This window comes from Schistosoma haematobium, chromosome 5 (assembly GCF_000699445.3).
Source record: "Schistosoma haematobium chromosome 5, whole genome shotgun sequence".
NCBI classification, from domain to species: domain Eukaryota; kingdom Metazoa; phylum Platyhelminthes; class Trematoda; order Strigeidida; family Schistosomatidae; genus Schistosoma; species Schistosoma haematobium.
The window spans coordinates 7,109,888-7,133,434 of NC_067200.1; the positions used below are offsets into that span (position 1 = coordinate 7,109,888).

At 35.1% G+C, this 23,547-nt stretch overlaps 1 protein-coding gene across 4 annotated transcripts; it reads right to left on the minus strand.

The window, feature by feature from the left end:
• Window positions 1–376: 376 nt before the first annotated feature.
• Window positions 377–23,168, minus strand: CYTH1_2 (Cytohesin-1). 4 transcript variants are annotated; one of them, XM_051217402.1, is made up of 12 exons: window positions 23,120–23,168; window positions 22,967–23,040; window positions 22,872–22,936; window positions 22,774–22,837; window positions 22,618–22,739; window positions 22,192–22,275; window positions 21,470–21,582; window positions 15,862–16,022; window positions 15,071–15,182; window positions 14,766–14,842; window positions 11,859–12,006; window positions 377–8,255 (listed from the first exon to the last, which is right to left on the minus strand). In XM_051217402.1, exons 1-12 carry the CDS (start codon window positions 23,130–23,132, stop codon window positions 7,981–7,983), a joined length of 1,308 nt encoding a protein of 435 aa, XP_051064797.1. In that variant the 5' UTR covers window positions 23,133–23,168; the 3' UTR covers window positions 377–7,980. The 4 variants fall into 4 exon arrangements, with proteins under 4 accessions (XP_051064797.1, XP_051064796.1, XP_051064798.1 ...); XM_051217403.1 differs by having other exon boundaries at window positions 6,563–8,255; window positions 22,618–22,837; window positions 22,872–23,040; XM_051217404.1 differs by lacking the exon at window positions 377–8,255 and adding an exon at window positions 11,450–11,603 and having other exon boundaries at window positions 22,618–22,837; window positions 22,872–23,040.
• Window positions 23,169–23,547: the final 379 nt, after the last annotated feature.

Below are 23,547 nucleotides of genomic sequence, written 5' to 3' on the forward strand. Positions count from 1 at the left end.
ACCACTGCCAAGGAATTCTTACTCGCTGCCTTCTCGTGGTGGGGGGTATTGTTTACGAAATTGAGAAGACGAAAAGCCATATCCGGCGCTTTAACCGGGTTGGTGGATATGGAGGATCCACCTAGAGAAGTTTGAATACCCTGACTCCAAACCAATGGTGCACATGGGCTCCAGGATCCTGAGGAAACAAATGGCGTATGAACCTATTGTTGGTCACTGGCTATTATGTGATTGCATCTTCTAACGTTGGTCCACTGTCTTGTGGATTAGACCTCTAGGCCAAAGGCTCGGTGTGTGCCCCTCTAAGAAAACCACCTGCTTCGGTTCAGGCATGTGGCAGTATCCTAGCCTCAAACAAATTGAATGATTTATGTGGCACATATCTGTCTAATGTTTCCTTGCACCAATGTTTGTGTGTTTAGATAAATAAGGAGGTTATAACAGCATCATTAGTAATAGGAAGACTTAGAAATTAAAGATATAATTCAGTAAGAAAATAGAAACTGCTGAAATTAAAACAAAAAAAGTTATGAGAAATTCAGAATTTGTTATGTATACAACTAGGCTAGAACCTCCAGTCAAAATATTAACTGAGAACAATAATAATGAATTATTATAATTAGTTTTTAATGTTAATGGAACAGTTTAATATCACTGTCAGAAGTCTTTATCGAAAGACTGAGTTACTATTAGATATAAAGCAGAGAACACAGAAGCAACAGTCAACTGATTGGTATTTGTATTTTGGAGAATATAGTTATCACAGATTTGACGATACCTGGTTAGTTAGCTTACATTGATTCTAATGAAAGTTTTTCATAAACTCCTATATTGAGCCTTTCCATATGAACAGTAAGATTTATAATGCACTTAATCACTTATCTGTGAAATAGTGACTACATTCTGAGCTATATCCACAGTAAACAATATCATCCTTGTAGAAGATTAGAAAAGATATTAGTAAATATATCAGTTATAGAATTGTAAAATGAATTAAGTTATTTTTCGTGTTTTATTAACTCTTAATGGAACCATTATTATATCCATCTTTGAATAAGATCAATATTATATGTTAACTGCACAGATCATGCAATCAAATAATTTATTCATTTTAACTAAATAGTGAGATACACTCGATAATCGTTAACAATGGTTGGAGACGGGTAAAGTAGATCAGAACTAATTACAGATATATTTAACTCCATGATCTAGATCTTCAATTGCAGTATTCCTTTTTACATATTTTTTTAGAATTTTGTTCTCATTATTCAGCCTTTCATTTTCTTTGCCACTGAATTTTTTCGATTCATTTGGTTTGTTAATTTCATCTCGTTGTGCAACTGAGATATGGTAACTTGAGCTAATCCACATATGTGCAAGACTCAACGCTGATTATGACTGAATGGTATAGCATGAATTTTTAGCGATGAAATGATCAGTGACAATCTATTATATTATCTTTTAACATCCAATTATTTCACATCCTCAGTAAACACAATCTAAATAAATTTGTTTTAAATATTGTTAGTTATGATTTGTAATAGAAAAGTTAAAAGTAAACAAAAACTACCCTGGGAGTGCTTTTAGACAACTGACAGCTTCTTTCCGTGTGTTAGCATTTTTGAGCGAGTTGATTTTCTACGGGATGGGGTTGCCAACCCCATGCCAAACCCTCCTCATTTATCCGGGATTGGGACCGGCAGTAGCCCCAGAGGGCTTCCAGACGTAGTTTCTTCCCATGTGTGCTAAATTCTATTCTCATCAAAACTGCTAGTTTTATTACTAATCTATAAAACTTCGTGTATACAGTAGCATTATGTTTGTGAAATCAATTTAGTAAGTTTGGTCTAATTAATATTTATCACTTATAGTAAACTAAAGAGAAATCAATTTGTCATGATTTAATCTGTATTTTAACAAACATTTTTATACGAGAAACTAAGTTGTAAAAATTAATCCGTTTAAGCACTAAAGTTAAAAACATCGGTCTACTTCAATATATAACACCTTTTGAATGATGTGAAAAATTGATTACCGTATAATCTAACAAAAACATTATGATAAGAATCATACTTTAATTTAGGACAAAAGTTCATAATGTGTACAAGTTCATATTGACTGTAATAGTGCAACACAAATATAATTGAGATGTACAAGTGATCTGAATATGCTAATAATAAGATTCTGGAAGAGCGTCTTGTACTACCTGAGACTTATCAGTTAAATATATCTCCTTTAGCGTTGATATTCACATTCGGATTTGAACTCTGTATCTTTCTTTTAAAACCCCGAAAGCGTTATCTACTGACCTATTAAGTCCTGATAGCCAATGGCTCGTGTTTAAATCGTCAGACTAATCCTAATTCAGTCCTTAAAATCAGCAACGAGAAAATTCAAACAAATACAGATAAATAAAAGAAGTTTTGATTGTCGGTGAACTAGTGAAAACAAAAAAAAGGCAACACATACATATCAATCATGAGAATATCATTAACTGAAGTTTGAGGAAAATGAATAGCCATGAATAGACAATGAAAATTTATTGAATGAATTAAAATCTTATAACATATCATCTCAACTGAGGGGAAGTAAGTAATTGAAAACTAGTCACACCTAGAGAAGACAATGAAAAAGATGGGATATGTGCAAGTACTTACACACAGTTGACTTTGAACTATACAGTATTAATAGTAAAACTAACTAGCTATATAAAGCAAAGAACGGATGGTGAGGTTTAAGCACAAAGAAACATATTTTTATCGTATAACTGTCAAATAACAAAACTGTTCATATTCGTGTCCCGCTTATTATAAGCTTTTTTTTATTTTATTTTATTTTAACACAGATGCTGGTACAAGGAGGCACCAAATACGTATGCGCCACACAAATCTCATTCGATATGTGTGAGGGTTGTGATACTGTACGGGTGCCCAAACCGAAGCATGTGGTCTTCTTAGGGGGCCACACCCCGAGCCCTCGACCTGAAGGTCTGATCCATAAGGAAGTGGAGCATCGTAAGGAGATGGAGTCCCATGGAAGCTGGTGACCAGCAAATGGTTCACACGCCATTTTTTCCTGCAGGATACTGGAGCCCATGTTCAACATTGATTTGGAATCCGGCTAAAGAGCCGGACAGTCGCTTTTCGTCCTCTCATTTTTGTAAACGACACCCCCACCACGAGAAGGCAGTGAGTAGGACTTCCCTAGCAGAGGCTATATACGCGTGGCCATGTGAGAGCATTTGGGGGTTTTATTTTCACCGATGAACTATTGTCATACGATTTACCATTCTTGAATTATGACCTGTCTATTAATTAATACCTCCCACATTCACAGCCACTTTTGGCTAAATCATGTATAATTGTTTCGTATTTTATGGTACGATGTGGTCTGTCTGGTTGGTATATAAACCCAGTATACTTGAAATAAATAATTTATATCGCAGAGGCTGAGATTGGTGTTCTGGACTTTACTGGCTGGGCTGGTTAGGAAGCGGGACCGATAAGTACTCTAGACTGATCGCACTTGTTTTATGCGTCATTGGTCCGATCGATAATTCACTGCTCTCTAATTGGCGGTATCATCACGTTATACATTAACAGGGTACACAGGCCACAAGTTATAACAACAACTTTGAGACTTTGGTTAACCTCTTAAGCACTCAGTAAGCCCATCCCACGGTTTACATCCTATATTTATTTGTAACCACTAATTTCCATTAGTAAAATTTATCTCACTCCCAACAAGACTGAACTCCACTAGTTATGACTTTTCACCGGAATTCCGGGAATGTTCCTTCAAGATTAGTCACTAGTAAACAAATGAACGTTGTTATCATTAGTACGATGGAACACACAAAATGTAGTTACGAGTCACAGATTATGAACAGATTTATTCACTAAATGATAACCATTTTTATAAGCCTGAAAGAGGTTCACAGTATTAACAGCCTTGTAGAGTAAAGCATCTAAGGAACATAGTTGAATATCATCAACACAGGCAAAAGTCTAATAAATTTCGTGTCGTCATCAGAATCTGACAAGAAATACTTAACAATAAAATTTATGATGGAAAAAATAACTACTTCCGATTTCTGTCACTTATACGTGGGTGTTTTTTAACACAACGATTTAGTTATCGTCATAAAATCTGATTTATTTAAAAATGATTGTAGGAATTGAGTTGGGAAAAAAGAGCAAGACATAAAATGACCCTAGAAAGAACGAAATCAATCCAGATAGAATAATTTCTGCTTGTACTTGATTTCATTTGTTTAGTAGTAATACAATGATCATATTTGTCAGGGTCTTGCAAATGCTTCAATACTCTGGATTTGTATCATAATAAAATGCAAGGTGTAGTAAGGAAATATGAGTTACTGAATTATTCACAACCAGTATTATTTGACAACATATAAATAGGCACCAGCTGTAAGTGATATTTAGTAAATAGAATTAAACTAGTAACTTGGATTGATTAAAAGTGTTAGTTTGTAGGCGAGTTTGAGCATAGAATAGATCAAAAGCTAAATTTAAAGTTTTTGTAATACTTTTTTTCTGTGAACACAGATCATCTAACAGATTTATTTTTTAAAAAGAAGTGAATTTTATCAAAGTGGCAAATCAGTTTGAATTATTTTTGCTGATTAGCGTTTTTTTAGTGAGTTATTTTTCTACGGGATGGGGACGCTAACCCCATGCCCAACCCTCCTCCTTTATCCGGGCTTGGGACCGGCAGTAGCCTCCGGAGGGACTTCAGGCGGACAGGGTGGATCTGATGCAGATATGGAGGCGCGGATCGGCAAAGCAAGAGCAGCATGTTTACAACTGAGGAACATATGGAACTCAAAGCAACTCTCTGTCAACCAACACCAAGGTCAGGATTTTCAATACAAATGTCAAGACAGTTCTACTGTATGGGGCAGAAACATGGAGAACTACGAAAGCCATCATCCAGAAAATATAGGTGTTTATTAACAGTTGTCTACGCAAAATACTTCAGATCCGTTGGCCGGACACTATTAGCAACAACGTACTGTGGGAGAGAATAAACCAGATCTCAGCAGAGGACGAAATCAGGAAGAAGCGCTGGAAATGGATAGGACACACATTGAGGAAAGCACTCAACTGCTTCACAAGACAAGCTCTCACATGGAATCCTCAAGGTCAAAGGAAAAGAGGAAGACCAAAGAATACATTACTCCGGGAAATGGAAACAGACATGAGAGGAATGAACAAGAATTGGATGGAACTAGAAAAGAAGGCCCAGGACAGAGTGGATTGGAGAATGCTGGTCGGCGGCCTATGCTCCATTGGGAGTAACAGGCGTGCGTACGTAAGTAAGTAAGTAAGGCAAATCAGTTTATCCTGAGTGATTGATCAGTTCTAACGCTACTCTGACACTTTTAATGAATAAACTATGATAGTTAGCTTACTGGTGACTTACTTGAAGAGTGATCTAAAGTTCTACAGAGAAATTATAACTGACAGAGTTTAGACAAGTTAGGATTGAGACAATTATTTCCGATGACATAAAATAATCGTCAACACAATATCACAAATCAATTATACTTGAAATCACACCAATGAACTTCAAATCAATGGTTCTAATGATTAATTGTTCACTGTGACACTTCAAGCTCCCGAGTTCAACCTCTAGCAGGGTCAACAATTTGCATTTATCAGTTCTGTAACAGGATAAATCGGCTGCCACTGACATTAAACTGAGGAATACAACTTAAGAATTAAACTAATCAGTAAACTAAAAACTAATTTATTAATGTGACTTATTATTTTTAATTTATTTGAACACAAACATAGATACAAGAAGACACCAAATAGACATGCGCCACATAAATCATTCGATTTGTGTGAGGCTAGGATACTGCCACATGCCTGAACCGAAGCAGGTGGTTTTCTTAGAGGGGCACACACCGAGCCTTTGGCCTAGAGGTCTAATCCACAAGACAGTGGACCAACGTTAGAAGATGCAATCACATAATAGCCAGTGACCAACAATAGGTTCATACGCCATTTGTTTCCTCAGGATCCTGGAGCCCATGTGCACCATTGGTTTGGAGTCAGGGTATTCAAACTTCTCTAGGTGGATCCTCCATATCCACCAACCCGGTTAAAGCGCCGGATATGGCTTTTCGTCTTCTCAATTTCGTAAACAATACCCCCCACCACGAGAAGGCAGCGAGTAAGAATTCCTTGGCAGTGGTTGTATGCAGGTGTCTATGTGATAGCGTTTCGAGGAAGAGAGTTGACTCTCTTTACTCTCGACCGTACCAGGGCATTTGGGGGACGTCAAGGTTTAAGGATTATTGCCGACAAACCGATAATATTCACAGTAATAATAAAAACTAAAATTAATCTAATCATATGTTAGAAAAATATGAACCGGAAATATACCTCTATCTGAAAATATCCCTTCATCAAATCTAATACACTATAAATGTTCAATGAATATGTAAAATAAAATAGAATTATGTTAAACAAACAATCCGTCTAAACAATACCGACAACGATTTAATGTCAAAAAGGAAATGAAAAGCTCAAAATAAGTAGGTAAATTTCTTTATTTAAAAAAAAAAAACGTTTAGCATGATTAGTAAAATAGATTGCTTTATTGCAATATATTTACAATTGTGAACAAGTGTAAATTACATTTCTTACTTCTATTCCCCTTTTGTGTGCATAAAACAATGAGTGCTTGAGCGCGCACACACACACGCATACATACATACACAGGCATCAAGAACAATAGAAAAAAACAACTATGAATTTGTTTACAATTTGATACCTGAGGACAAAAGAGAACGGAGACAAGGGGGGGAGGGAAAAAGAGCAACCAGACAATTTAACAGAAAACAAACATTGAAATATAATTATGGAGATAGCGGTAATAGAGAGAGGTAGGAGAACAATATAAATATATAAGTAAGTAATAAATACGAATAAATAAGTAGTCAAATAAAGCCGAATACTTACTCGCAACCAACAAATTATAAATAAATGTGTATAAATGACGATAATAAATTGACAATAAAAATAATAATAATACCCATAATTGATATGCAAGGTGAAACATAAAATTACCTAATGTGTACAGTAAATATATAGAAGTGTATTCATCTAAGAGAAGTTGATACTAGATAAATAAAAAAAGAGGGACACACAGTATAACTAGAATTTAGTGTAACCATCTGACTAGTGTAGATTGGAATAAAAGAAGAAGATAGAGAATGTGATCAGGAAAAGAACAAAATGAAACAAGTCATATTACATTTCCTTTCTACAAAAACTAGAAGAATGTTAATTATATTGTTAAATTTATACCGAATATATCTGTCTTCTTCCTTTCTAACATGTGATCATCGGTCAATTTAGTCTATATGAAGTACATACTACTCATATGGATAAATAACTATATCTAGCTATAATCTCTGTAAGATTAACTATCAAAAATTAATTTGTTTTTTGTTGTGAATCCCCTATATGAATAAGTTTTTCTTTGGACTAAACTTTTGAAATCAACTAAAAATTCTAAACAAATAGGCAGAGAGAATGAAAGTCAGGGGAAATGAAGTGAAGTCAATTACAATAACAAACAAAAACGAATACAAAGTGAATATTTATGAGGAAACCCAAATAAAACACTTCAATTGAATAAGAGAAACACCGACAAAAACAAAAGGAATGTGGAAACCAAAAAAACTTATAGTGAATTACAAACATAGAAAACCATATGTATGCGTCTAAATGTTTTGTAATTTGATTGTGTACAGTGTTTGTTATTATTATTATCATAATTAATAGTTGATACATTGAATCTTAAGAGCATTGTGTGGGCGGGGTGGTGAATAAAATGAGAAAATAGAAGCACTTCCACCACCATAACCAAAACACATTATTAAATAAGCATATACAACAGAATTAAGCGAAATGGTAACTACTGTGTCTACTCCAACTATTTGAATTAATTTAATACAGACTGTTGACTAGGTAAATCCGGTTGACTTCCAGCTCCATTACGCCTTAACGATAAAGAGGATACAGGAGGTGGTAAATGATGGTGATGATGACTAGTTGATCCTATAATACCAGAGCTAGAAGAACCGGTACAATCGACACTGATACTGCGTGTACTACGACGTTCAGCTAAACGATGTGTTACACGTTCTAACATACGAATCCATTCATCTCTTTCAATAAGTGTAGGTGCAGCCATTCTGTATACTGTATGCTGATGACCTGTAAAATTACAACAAAAAAACATCAGCATATAAGTATTGGAGACATTTTTTAAAGAGATACACCAATAATTCATAATTTTGATAAAGATGCCTTTATGAGGAAATCAGTTTGGAGTGTGTTAAAATCATTCGCTATACGAACTAATAATCGTACTCGACTAGTCCCCGAAATAAGAACACCGTTGAACAGGAACAAAATTATGTTCCAAATAAACAAGGCTAAATGGGACCAATACTATACCTATATTTTTATCGAATAATTGTTAGATAACTAAACTATTCATATTCATGTCCCTCTTATTATAAACTTTATTTTCAACTATGAACTATTATTATACGATTTACCATTCTTGAATTATGACCTGTCTATTAATTAACACCTCCCACATTCACAGCCACTTTTGGCTAAATCATGTATAAATGTTGTTTCGTATTTTATGGTACGATGTGATCTGTCTGGTTGGTATATAAACCCAGTATACTTGAAATAAATAATTTATATCGCAGAGGCTGAGATTGGTGTTCTGGGTTTAACTGGGTGGCCTGTCAGGAAGCGGGACCAATAAGGACTGTAGACTGCTTGCACGTGTTTTGTGCGTCATTGGTCCGATCGATAATTAAATAAGAAAGAAAGATTAGTTCAGCGAAGAGAACTCTTCGCCGAACTAATCTTTCTTATTTAATGTCATAATGGGTGTATTCCGTTTATTAAGAAATTCCAAATATCGATAATTCACTGCTCCCTAATTGGTGGTCACAAGTATAACACTTCCAACCTACTCCAACACTATAGAACATCGCTCGTTGGGTCAGTCAGTGGTTGGGCATACGTAACATGGGTCCCAGACATCTCAACTGATGAAGTTTAACTACTTCATCAATTGATTTGCCATTTTTACCAGGTACCCGAATCTTTACACGAAATATCAGTCTATTATTGTTCATTCTTTACCGCATGAGGTGTTTACATTTATATAAGCTAAATAGTATCCAATTTACAGCTGATTGACAGGATCATTTTTTAAGAGAATGAAGGGTTATTTTACAAAAAGATAATTATCTATTATTATATATAATAAAGACCAGCCCTCGTCATGAGTTTATACTTTATTATGCAATCGATATTGATGTTATTATTCAATACTACCAAATCGAACGATTAACAGTAAGAAATTAATGATTCACTGGGATAAATGGATAGTACCTGACAGTGGAATTCAAAACATGCATCTCGTCGTATTTAAAATTCCTTAGCTGAATGTGTCTGGATCTTATTATCGATGTTCACATTAAGACTAGAACTCGATGACAACTTTTACTTCCCTCAGATCACATAATCACTGACTTGTTCAATATGGTATATTGTCAATAATGCAAGACTAAATTTCGATCAGTATTTGTTGACATATATATACATTAACTCAATAAACATTCATAGTTGATTAATATTTGTATATGAAGTAAACACAATAGTGAATATATATCTATATAATCAATCAAAATTAATTACACTTTTGACTACAATATCTGATTAACGTTTTTCCGATTAATTAACTAATCAATTGAATTGAATTAGTCATTATTCATTGAAAAAAAATCACTTAATGATTGGGAAAGATCAATTGCGTATTGAATAACTACTGTCAAAATCGATCATTGAAATGGGATTTTTTTCTGGGTTATTCTTTTTTTGAAAAAAAAATTCTAATTACATTATTATTGGAACAATCTTGTTCTTTCTTGTTATGAACCAACCAGTCATGTTCAGCATGTATAGAGAGCCTGATATAAATGTTAGTTTAAGTTGCTATACCATATTACCAAGATGAAGTGAAATTAATGAGATGACTAGTGAAGGAAATGAAAGAATAGTAATAGTAGTGACTATAATGAGAAAAACTACACATGATGAATATAGTTCGAGAAGACAGAATGAAAAGATATATATAAATGAATATTGGAACTGATGATCTAAACCAAAAGGTAAGATAAAGATTGAATGACTGGTTTTGAGTTATATCAACTAATAATCTGCAACCGGTGATTACAACTAACTTTATGAATACATGTAGGAAATCTATGGTTATACGTATTGGGATGGGTTGGAAACTATATTAGATATGTTTATAACAGGTGATAGTAAATATGACTAAATAATATACACTTTGTACTTAGTGTCCACATTAAGTAGAAGGACAATTCGTGAGTAGTGGTTGGGATTTCCTTTACTAATAACTCAGTCCTGGAAAACGAGTTCAGAAAACATTTGAATTTTCGCATAGAAAGTTTGAATAAACATATGCGCTTTACATTTTTGACACATCACAGTTGTTTTTTATTAAAGGAACCATATGTTTTCATCAATCTAATCAACTCAAATGAACTGTATTGGTTAGACTGATCAACTATCAAATATTTTATTTAAAATAATTCGAAAACGTAGTCTGAAAGAGCTCATATATTCAACGTTGAACCATACTTTTGCCTTTTGCAATAGCTGATGATAATACACCCTAGTTAACCCCTAGGTTGTCAGTGAATTCGATCGACACACATATGTGCTATGTCGGTCTTATGCTGCTTATAACCGAAATTGGTAAGCCAAGACGTGGTAATATTCTATGGAGTGAATGACTATTGGACTGAGTAGTGTTGATAAATGCTGACTAATTAATAAGGGTTCGTGATGTTATCGTAAGCAGTAGTTGGTGACACTGAGTGATATGGATAACAAATAGGTTGGAATAACTCAGATGTATTCATTGTTTGTTCGCCTTTAGATCATGTTTTTCAAAAATAATTTTAGACTTTTTATTCCACAAATTGATTTTCTTTCCTTAAATCTGTCTATACCTTTTCTTTTCTGCCACTACTAATACGCTTACTACTACTACTCTGACATTTATGTGGATAGTTTCCTCCTTCTGTGCTGACGCGGCGCGGTAGCTTGGACCAACAGAGATAATGCCAGTTCTTACGTCCATTATATCTGACTGACTGGCAATTTGGAATAGGTGGAGTAGAACCTTAATCAAGAAGCTAATGATATTTTTAAATTGAATGTTTTCACCACGCTGAATAATCGAACCTATTAATTAATTGACTGACGGCATTATGAAAATAAGGTTGCAATCAACAATCAGTTGAGATAAACTACAAAGTCCCATATATGCTTACGAAAATCTTATAGAATTGGTGGAATTACGTCATTTATTTGGTCTAGTGTTAATTATACAAAGTGACAATAATAACTGGTATCCTTGTTCCCGATTGTTTCTTCCAACTTGATCCAATTCCAGTTAATAAGATGTGTTCCCGAATATTTACTGTTACTATTTAAGAAAAACTAGAAATAATGAAGAAATATGAGAACATAACCAATAGTCAAAGAAATCGGGTGATATGGCTAGGAATAAGGCCCTGTTCAAATATCACATAAGCTAATGGGATTTTAAATTTTTACAAGCTCAGTAGAACACATATATCAGAAAATATATTACTACTACCACTACTACTACTACTACTACTACTACTACTACTACTACTACTACTACTACTACTACTACTACTACTACTACTACTACTACTACTACATGGTTACCTGTGGCTAATTCTCTTTCAACTTTACATGATTTAATTAATTGATTTCGTGGACAATATAATTCGAAACAATTCTCTCTTGTTTTATCATGTATTAGTCGAATATTGATCCCTTCCAGTGGGATAACACCTTTAGTTTGACGAGAACGCTAGACCACAAACAAACAAAAAATACGAGATTGAAAGAGAAGTCGGAAATTATAGAAAATTGATGAAAATAAAAAATGTTTATAATGTTCATTTGATGGATAGCATATATCGTTGAAAATTTAAATTGATTAATTCATTGAGTAGTGGCCAATGTTGCGTTTGTTTAGTACTTTAGTGGTGATCGGATTCTATCCATCAATTTGGAATATCGTCACTAGTCTTAGTGATTTGACATCGTGTGCATTATGTTGATATGTTAGGTGGTTGCAGAAAGTCAGCAGGAAACACTGAACCTAGGTTTCGTGCTAGTTGGCAGATGTCAGTAAGGCATACTTGAGATATCAAGGGAACTACAAATACATAACACCTCAAAAGAGTACATGCGATGTCCAATCACTAAGACTAATGACACACTAAAACTTGACTGACAGAAAACGACCAACACTTAAAGGACCAGACAAATACAACATTGGTCACTACTCAATAATTAATGTAACTATCTCAATTCAATAGATCAGTCACAACCCGAATAGTTTAGTGATGTCTCAAGCTTGAATCCACCATGGAATATCAGTTCCCCCAAGATTGTAGACAAGTGCTAACCTAGACGAAACCTCGGTTAAGCGGAGATTTTTACTGAATCTCTTAAACCACCCGATGCGGACGAAAGGATTTTAAGAAAAAATTATGATGAATATCAATAGATTGAAAAATAAAACAAAAAGAGAGGCTCAATAAAGAGATCTACGTTTGTTACCGACGGCATTTCTTAACGGTTAGTGGTCAAAGTGGTACTTGGGAGACTTAATAACCAAAAATGGGTTACAAACAAGTTTAAATGGATCCAATCCTACTTCGATGAGGATACACACATAGCCTATTTCCCCGTAAACGTGTTACATGAAAGTTGAGCGTTATATATAACAAAGGAACAAAAATCAGCAACAATGATACTAAAATGTGTTATTCTTATTTTAGGAAGTGAATCATTTAAAGGCAAATGTGTTCCAGAAACTAGGTCAAGATAGATAATTATGAAAATCGGTTGCACAAAATGATAAATTTGAAGGCTAAAATACAATTTTAAAAAAGCACAGGAACTCAGCGTTTTATCACTCGCCTTCACCAGACAGAACTATGTCGTTTATATATTTGGAGTCGACAAGTAAACCTCATGGTAGATCAGTTCCTGCAAAGTCAGACGACAAGTATTATCTCCAAAATGATGTGTGAGACAAATTTAAATAAAAATGAACGAGGTTGGCAACCCTTACGAAAATCGTTTGATTTTGGTGAGTTTCCCAAAGGTTTTAGAGTTCACTAGTAGTATTTGAGTACAGAAACTTCACAAAGCTGATGTAATCCTTTGGTATACTTCTCAATGATAGATAATGTCATAAAACTTTTCGGTCAATAAAGTTGAATAGCACCTTAAGGTTAGTAAATACCGTTATAGTTGGTATGTATTTCTATGTTCTAGAACCCAACAAATGGTGTATATTCGGTTGGTATAACCATGTCCAGGTCTGAAATTAGCCCACTTTTTCGGGGTTCTTTTTCTATGAGCCTTAGGTTAACATCTTGTGATTACGTATATTCAGTGTGCCTAGAAGCATAAAACATAAATATGTACTTATTGGCCGGATTATATGATTACTACTATTATAGTATGTTCGGATTTTCTCAAAACATTTATATCAATTGACGTGGGGTTAGGTCATTTCAGTCTGTCATAAAAACAACAAAAAGGGATAGTTATCACACACAATTTCGCATGAAACAATGAATAAATGTATTGTACGATATTCGTTTTCATCAGTTACTTAACAGATGACTATGATCTAGGTGAAAAAAATGATGAATAACAAACTCACTTTCTCAATGTTTATAAGTGAGAAAATGGGCAACAAGATGTACTATACTTTCACATTGAATGATGGAAAGTAAGACAGATATAAATTAATGGTAGTCAGTCAGTTAGTCATCATCAAAGTCGAGCATGGCACAGATGTATATGTGTGTTTCAGTTTCCCGTTTATTTGCGGATAGTTGGTAATTAGAGGATAGCTGAAGGGTAATTGAAGTGTTCCTTAAATTGTTCAGCCCATTGTTTTAACCTCCTAAACTAAGAGTGATTAACAGTTGTTTTTCCTAGATGATTTCGTTAACCGTGGCTTCTTCGATAGTTGTTTCCTTGATGAGTTGGAATAGTTGTCTGGTGTTATTAATGGCCGCTGCCTTTCCTATTTTATTTACTTTCGTTGCTCGCGATCATAGTGCGAACTTTTTGTTTGTTTACTTTTGAGTCGTTAAAACGCTACATATATATTTTTTTCTAGCATTCGACACGAATTTATTCTTTTCTTCAGGTTGCAAACTTACTCAATCCACTTCTTTCATTAGTCAGATGAGGGATATCAAAAACAGACAATTTTGAGTACGTCTATGTAGCTTTGCAGTTGAATTTTGTTTTCTTACTTTTTCTTAGATATGTTTTTATTAATAGTTGTTAATTGTTAACCAAACTACTGAACAACATATACGATTTGATAAATGGTTATGGGATGAACGCGTGAAAGTACAATCCAACGCATTCCTCATGTTATATTTGGGCCATTGATGAGTGAGTAATGATAAGATTAGACTTACGGTACCAAGTAAATGTGGCAAATAGATCGGCAAGATAGTGATAATAGCCAAAAAACAAAGAAGAATTAGGAATTATTTCAAAAAATATTATAGACGACATATTACTTACGTCAGGAGTAAGATAATATAAGAGGCTGTCCTCTGTTAGCACAAACCATCGTCTTTTCCAACTTTTAACCCGACCACCTATAACAAAATAGAAAATATACACATCTGAAACGTAGGATGTTTATTTAAATCAATTTAATACGTGAAATCAGCCCATGGTGATACTTATTTATCCAACCACGTTCTCGATGCTAGATAAATCAACGAAGGTTAACTAAATAATTTTTTATATTGATTATCATCAGTGAATACAACCACTGTCATTGTTGTTGTGACTCATTTTTTAAAAATATCTTCAAAACCTACCAAGTTTCCATAACCATCCTTTATGAATTCCATTATTTTGATTGGATCCACATACAGATGAGTCGTCAGAAACTGGACGAAGTGGTTCAGTTTTAATAGCACGATAAATTTTCTGTAAAAAGAAATATAATAGCGAAAATTATTAGGAAAGAAGTAAATACTGAAACTAGTTGACATAATACATGTACAATACAGTTTATTCACTAATCAAATACATATTTTTGTCAATAGCTTTGAGGAATACTCGAAGTATAACTAGTTCTGGTTTCACAAATAGATTCCAAGCCAACGGTATACATGAGGACAGGGTCCTGAGGAAACGAATGATGTATGGTATGATTTCGATCACCAGACACCATCGAACGCGCCCTCTTGATGCCTTTTAGATTAGAAGTTTTTATCTAAGACTCGGGGAGTAACTCTCGATGAAAACCACTTACTTCGGTTTGGGCAGTTGTCTATGAGAGCATTTCGAGATAATAAAAAAAAGAGCGTGCTCTTCTCACCCTCAACAGTACTAGGGTATTTGAAGGCTATTGAGGTAATTGCCTTAATCCATAAATTAACGATATACAGATTCTTAGGAGCAAATATCCAAGCCACAACCGAATGTTGTAATTTCCGGTGAATAAAATGTATGGCACGAACTAAATATCGTTGAGCAAAATAAATAGAAATTCGACATCACCCATACCGATTCATTGGCATCAGTAAATAGATAGGAGTAGAATGTAAACACAATGAATTGAATAACACAACAAATATGATGATGATCAGATCAAATTGCTTACACGAACAAGATCTTCGGACAAGTTAGTTTCTTCATCAAATTCCATCATGGCACGTACAAATGTTTTTTCTTCTGCTAAACCTAAATTTTGGCTTTTTGCATTTATATTATGTAGTGTAGTATTTAACAAAATAACGGCGTAAGAAAGTACATAAGCCTCGTCTGGAAGACAAAAAAACAGATAAGCGGATACAAAAAGCCAATACATCATTCAATTATAATAATGTAAAAAACTATGGAAAGAAATAAAAAGTGAGAACCAAATGGTTAATTAAGTTAGTGTGGCCAAGTTAATAAACCGAACTGAACCACGTTTTGTGACTAACCATCAAACTACGTGAAAAATGCACCACTTTTATTTATTTATTTACAGGACAAGTAAACTCTAGTACAATGGACACAACAAAAAATGAAGTGATAATATTATGAAGAAATAGAGGTCATTACAATTAATTATTAAATGAACAAGAGTATTTGTTGAGATATATAGTTCAATTAAAAATACAATCAAGGACTTCTTTCACTTGAGAAATTTCACGAACTTTTATGAAGGGTGTAACATAAAACTATAGTAGTATAATTGCTGCTGGTTTCTATTCTGCTTGACGTCTTAAATCACTAATTCGCATAATTTGTAGAATCCCTACCTAGGAGTCGTGGTGAATAGATAGATGCAAGACATTTACGGTTATTTTCTAACCAACGACCTTGTTTTATAGATTGGTTACCTATGTTTTTTCCACAAACAGTGTCAGCGTTAGCAAATAATGTACAGTATGAAAGCCGCTGAGAAGACATTCATAAAATACGTTCTAGATGGTGATGCCAATTGACACCAATTCACCGAAACACATCGCCGAACCACAATATCACGGATACAATGTTGCCGCTGGATGCAAGTAACACTTTAGAGACGACGATCGAATGCAAAGAACATCCATAATTTCAAGTGGGCAGGTTTCACAACCACATGGTAGATCTGCTTTCATCGATGTATTGTAAACCCAATCCTTTACAATCAAACCATTATCACAACGGGGTCAAAGATGGTTAAGATAGGCATAAACCGCTGGGACTTTCATTATACATGGATTGAATTGCTACCAAAACACAACTATACAGATACACGAATTTCCCGGTCAGTGCAGCGACCATGACTGTGCAGGAAATTGGTGCTAGTCACAAATATGACATCTCTCCATGTGAAGTCTGAATGTAAATTAATTATACTGAGGTTGACTACCAAAGGCGTGGATGTATCCACGACTGAATTTTCTTTTGGATTGCCAATATGAACTCTGATCATTTCCTGGTTTGAGTCAAGCCTAGTTTACGTGTTGTTAGTCAACGAATTTATCATCCAAGATGGGGTTATTTATTTAGGTTGGTTGTACTTTCAACTGCAAGTGAATACCAAACTAAGCTAAGCTGAAAGCTGATCATTGATCAACCGAAAAGCGTAGATGAGCAATGTGTGCATTTGCATGACTTCATCAAAACAGCGAGTAAATTCGCTTGACATCCTGCGAAATTATTCATTTATAAGTGCTTAGTTTCCATAGAGTTCCTACTAGCCCTTGAGGCTTCCTGACTTGATAATACAAGTACTTCCTCAAGCTGGAGCATTCGGTCCTTAAAATACATTGGTGGAAACGATGGGTTTATCTAACGTGGTCGAACAACCCTGATTTCAAACTTGGTATGATGGAAATAAAAGTCAATTTTCGATTGATTTACTCATTATGAGTTTAGTTCAAGATTGCTTTCGTTTTGGTTCAATGTAATGATTACTCAGTGTATTATTTTTTTCTTTTCTCGTATGATATTTTATTCCGTATAATATGCGATATTCTTATATTCCATTGACATGAACTATACTCAGTCTGTGATTTGTTATATATGTGATTTCATCCTAATTATTAATCAAAATGGGTGTACAATCAATATATAAATGAGTGTATTTCCTACTAGAGTCATCGTCATGTCTTGGGGGTTAATAAATCATCACTTATACAAGTCTTTGCGTTCTTACTTTCGCGTTGTGGGAATTGTAGAAGTCTCTCGTTCCGAGTATAATTGATAAGCGTTTCCGACATAACAATCAGCGACGATCAAATACAAAAATTAGCATTAAAAGAGCAAAGACAATAAGCATTCAAACGAACAGTTATAACAATGGTGTACAGAGCTATATTAGCCACTAGCTACCGATGGGACTGCATAACATAACGTTGCCCTACTGTCATGTGGGTTGTAAGCTCAGAGTGTAGCCCCACTTGCTTCATTTTGGGCGTTTGTGGAGTGTCCCAACCCATATATAATAATTACTAGTGAAACGTCGACGATTATGATTTGTCTACGTTTGAAGAGATTACGATATCACCTAAAACCGGCGAACAGAATGAAAGTCAGCAACACTACAACAGGATAAACTAAACTATCCCACTGCGCCCCAGCCCTATTAACCTGAGGGAGAAGACCAGATTCAGCAGAGGGAAATGTAAATTTGAGAAGCAGTTGGAAGCACGAACGAACAAGCACACAACTCATTCGTATATATACAGTACAAAAATGTCCTTGGAAAACATCACAAAATAGCGTACTAAGAGATGAAACAGACCAATAACAGTTAGATTCCTTCTAAGTGGGAATTACCACCTTATAGAGCGTCCTTCGATTTGTTGTAGTACTTCCTCCGTAGGGACTTCGGGTAAGTTGAAGGTGTCTAACAGAACTTCGAGCGGGAGATTTCTGCTTCTCGATGGGTGGTCTGGGACTAACCGTTTACGTAGCTGGTTCTGATGTCGAGTCCACTTATCTCTTCCCACCGCTACTTCATACATGGCTTGGCCTAGCCTTCTGACCACACGTCTCAGCTCAGGGATCATTGTTTGGTCTGTAGTCCCGAATAAATACCAGACGTCCAACCTCGTATGTTGGCGGCTCCTTTCAGTTACGAAATAATGAGTATTTTTTAAACTATCCAGTCGGATCCCATCACAGTTGTCCATCACAATCATAAACGTTTAAGTTATAAAATGTCCAATTGCATGGAAACGAATCCTCGTAAATACGAATAACGACCACAAGAAATATACTAATCAGTGATAATATTTGGAAATTCATTTGTCAGTACTCAACTATAAGGCCAAACCACTAACACAAACAATATACACAGGAAGAAATATCAGTAAACTACGATATGCGACATAGAAAAACCTGCTTTATTCATGAAACAGAATAGTGAAACTAAATGAAAAATTCTACATATGATATTGGAGGGTGATTTTAATCTGCCTACAGAATTTGTTTACAAAGCTGATCAGAAGTTACGAATATTGTGCGTCTTAGAGACTCTTGATACCTGTCCCTAAAATTTTGGAGGGAACAAGACGATTTATATAACTTATAATTCGTGCTAGAACATAAGTCCTTAATCCGATAAAACGTATTTAATATGTACTAAAATAACAAGATAGGAACTATATCCAAAGAAAGTGAAATCCGAAAACGATTAGGTTTTATTAAATACCGACAAATGAATGGCAGGTCATTTTATATTATTTGGGGACATAACATTAAGAGATAGTACGTATTAGTGGCAAACCGAGGTCTTATGCAAAAATAAAATCCGAAAAAATATGGATTAGTGGAATAAAAAGCATTTTTTGCGAAGCACTTTAGAAGCTTAGGATCTACAAGAAGATAGTGTGAATGCGCCGGTGCTACTGTGAACAACTCAGAGCGTTTTTAACCAGTCTCCAACCACAAATTACGATTATTACGTTGACTCAAACCAGGTAGTTAGCACCTGACGATAGGATTCGGTTCAACAGTAAATGGTTTCGTGGACTAATCTCATGTCTTGTTTCAGAAGCACTAGCTTCCTCGCAATCTAATCAAACACCCGTAATCACTGGGACTCGAGGTAGGCGGTGAATGGGCATACGTAATACATATGTTGACAGTCTCAGTCAATAGAGATGTACAACCTCAAATTTTACAGATTGAGCGTTCTGAAAAATATGGAAGTGCTACCATAAGACATAAATAACCTCCGGTAATACACGTGCAGATTGCTAGTCATACGTAATACAAAATATATGACAGGTTCGATAAAACCTTTGTAGTCCACGCACAAGTCATGTGATCTAGAACTGTCCTTAATTATTATCGCTAGTCACCTGGTGATAATTGTGGTTCTTATACCATAGAATAAGAATCTATTTATCTGGTTAAAAAATCGACAGATTTATTCAGTTATAAAATATAAGTCTATATAAAATATTCAACTCCCAGAACTTCAATTTGTGGTAAAGTAGCTGGTCAGGCCCCAAAAGGCAAATAACAACAAATATAGCATATGCAGCTTATGGCAGACTGTCATCTGGTTTTGCAACCTCAAGTGGTGTCCGTTAATGCTGTCCATTATGTCCATTTCTGTTTAATTTCATGACAGACATACTGCTGGAAATAACTTTCTCGTCAACCGAATTTCCGGGGATTGATCTTCTAGGAGGTCCACTTATCGACGTAGAATACACAGATGACATAATTCTGTTTGGTGAAGACGCTGATAAAATGCCGTCCTTTGGTAACACTGAGCAACGATGCCACGGTGTTTGAAATGCGTTTCTTTACGTCTAAATGAAATTATTGCTTCAGGACTGACCAGTGCCAACAACTGAACTAAGGATAGAGAGTGAAGTAATCAAACGCGTCGACAACACTTATCTTGGAAGTCTGGTGCTTCCAAATGCCCTGGTACGGCCGAGAGTGGAGAGAGTCAACCCTCCCGCTCGAAATGCTCTCACATGGACACCTGAATACAATTACTGACAGGGAAGTTCTACTCACTGCCTTCTCACGGGATTACCGTTGTTTATGAAATTGAGAGGAATTGAAAAACCTGATTCCAAACAAATGGTGCACATGGGCTCCAATATCCTGAAGGAACAAATGGCGTACGAACCTATTGTTGGTCAACGGATACCATAGGACTGCATTTCCTCACATTGCTCCATTGCCTTATGTATCAGACCTTTAGGTCAAAGGCCCGGGGTGTGGCCCCCTAAGAAAACTACCTGCTTCAGTTTGGGCACTCGGGTAGTATCCCAGCCCTCACACCGAATGATTTATGTGGCGCATATCTACTTGGTGCCTCCTTGTACCAGTGTTTATGTGTTTAAATAAATAAATAAGTAATAATGGGTTAATATCTGACGAAATCTCTACCATGTTAGTAGATGCAAGCTACTTGTTTGGGGTCCGCGCGACTATAGTTACCAGTGGTTGGAGACTCTAGATGCCATTTCTCAGGATCGATCACAATGAAGTAGGCGTATACACTTTGTCTTCCTTTAAACCATGAGATCGAAATTGCTTTATACCTTTGTTTCTACGAACTAATTCTTTCTACCTGTATCATGTCCTTTATATACACTTTTATATATTACTACCAGTGAAGTAACTACTATGAGTTTGGTGTTCATCTTGTTGTGCTAATGAGGTGTGGCAACTTGGACTGATGCATATATACACCTGGTCTTACACTGTAGATGACTGACAAACGCAATAAAAAATAAAACGTCATAAATATATTAACATACGTGGCGAGTTAAAAACTGAAGGATTTTGTTCTACATAGCGTTCAGAGAAACTCGTTAAAATGCGGTCAATTTTCTGACTCTCCCCAGGCAGTTGGAAGCTAAGCAAAAATTGTCTGAAAAGAAGAAGCTTTAGTAAAAAAATTGGAACACACCAATAAAACGATGTAGATGTTGGGTAGAATTACAAGTATGGTTACATATCAAGATTTCACCAAACATCATAAATACTATGGTATTTTTAACGAAAATTGTGAAAAAGAAAGCATTAGTCTTATTATTTTTGTGTTCTATTAACGTTGAATAATTCGTAAGTTTTTAGTTAGCCTGTCCTTCAGATAAATGGATACCCCTTACAATCGCTAATTTCAGCAAACATTATAGAAGATTGTTATTATGTCACTTATAGTGTAATGTAGTAGTATTAAGAACAAAAGATTTGGAAGATCACTAAGGAATGCAACTATGCGACATCACTTGAGGCTTAGTCATGGATCACAACACAGTAGTACACTTGCTGGGAGTTCATGCAGAGTAAAACTGCACACTAACAAAAACCCCGAATAAGTTGCATTCATGATTCACAACTATGGTGAAACACGGGCAAAAATCAAGACCAATATTTAATATAAAAAGGATAAGCAAAACCTCACCTATGACGAACCACAAGAACTTAAATAAGTGACTAGGAACATGTCGAAAACAAAAACAGAAAGTTGACTCACCTAAGAGCCGGTAAAAACTCTTCGTCCTTGAAGTCATGCAACTTGGAGAATGCATCCAAAACTTGCATGTTAAATTCCTTACAACTACAAAAAGCAAACAAAAAAATCAAGCATTAGGTACCAAATACAAAAATTGTGCTGGACATACTGAGCTAAATATATGGATGTTCTTAAGTTAGCGGTGATTTCCTCCGTCTAGACCATAAATATTTCACATGCAGCTGTCTGACATGATGTCATGATACCTTTAACTTCAATGTCAGTGAACACCAAATACATGATATATCAATACCGCTTGTTGTTTGGGCACTTACATTTTATTATCCGAGGTTTACAAAAAAGCTTAAATGTATATCAGCTAAAAAGCCTTTCGATCATAGTATAACGAAAAGCAGATTTACACAAAAATTCAAGAGCCGAGCTTACATCTCGCCAATATAGGTGCCAACGGCATGCTTAGATAAATTGTGATTTTGATCAATAAAAAATTTCGCTACGTCTTCCGGAGACCTTCCAATTATATTATTGTCGAAGAGGTATTCCAGACCCTGTAAATGCATTTGTAAAAGTGGTAGATCAAACCTGTTTTGGATTCCTATTGAATTCCTTGCAGCCAAACGCAAGCCGTCTAACAGATGGGTCCTCCCTAAGAAACCATAATGAAGAATAATCGAAAATACCCATCGACAGAAAAACCAAGGTTTTCAATCTGGCTTGTTATGTCATTAAGTTCAAGTTTAAGAGACTACCAAAAGTAAGATCATAACACAGTTACCTCAATATTTTTCATAACCTGAGTCTTTTGCTGTCTAATGAAGTGTAGTCTTTCTTTCTCTTCGACGGTAAGCTCTAAATATAGGTGATTATTAGTTTATACTTAGACGAAAAAATTCCACAACGGCATATAAAAACAACCACAACTGCTCACCATCATAGTCCATTCCATACGAGCTTTAAATAAACGCCTTATATTAGTGTGAGCTAAAACAAAATGACAACCTTTTGTTAATATACGGCAACTTTAGGACGGTTGAAACTCTTTCATATTTTGACTGTTAACGTACATTTTTCTTCTAATACGCCTCAAATGATCGTTAGTTTATTATTACTTTAGGAAGTTATGTAATAGAAGTAAATTTTCCATATAGAGAAGCCTCGTTCTTACATTAATCTTGACATTGCCTGGCAGTGAGTTAACTTGTGATGAGGCTCTAACGGCTTTCGCTACAATCTTTTTTAAAAGCCCCTAGTTCAAGTACCATCATCGAGTTATTTAGACCATGAACTGGCTCATTCCGTTTAGACCCTACTTTTTTAGTATACGTGACAATGAAATACTTCTAATCCTATGATAAT

Bases quoted from the DNA above. Each gene is read 5' to 3' on its own strand.
- CYTH1_2 (XM_051217402.1), bottom strand. The intron at 22,838-22,871 runs GTATTTTCGATT...ATGGTTTCTTAG, and splicing joins CTTGGTTTTTCTGTCGATGG to GGAGGACCCATCTGTTAGAC. The intron at 22,740-22,773 runs GTTTGATCTACC...ATGCATTTACAG, and splicing joins TCAATAGGAATCCAAAACAG to GGTCTGGAATACCTCTTCGA.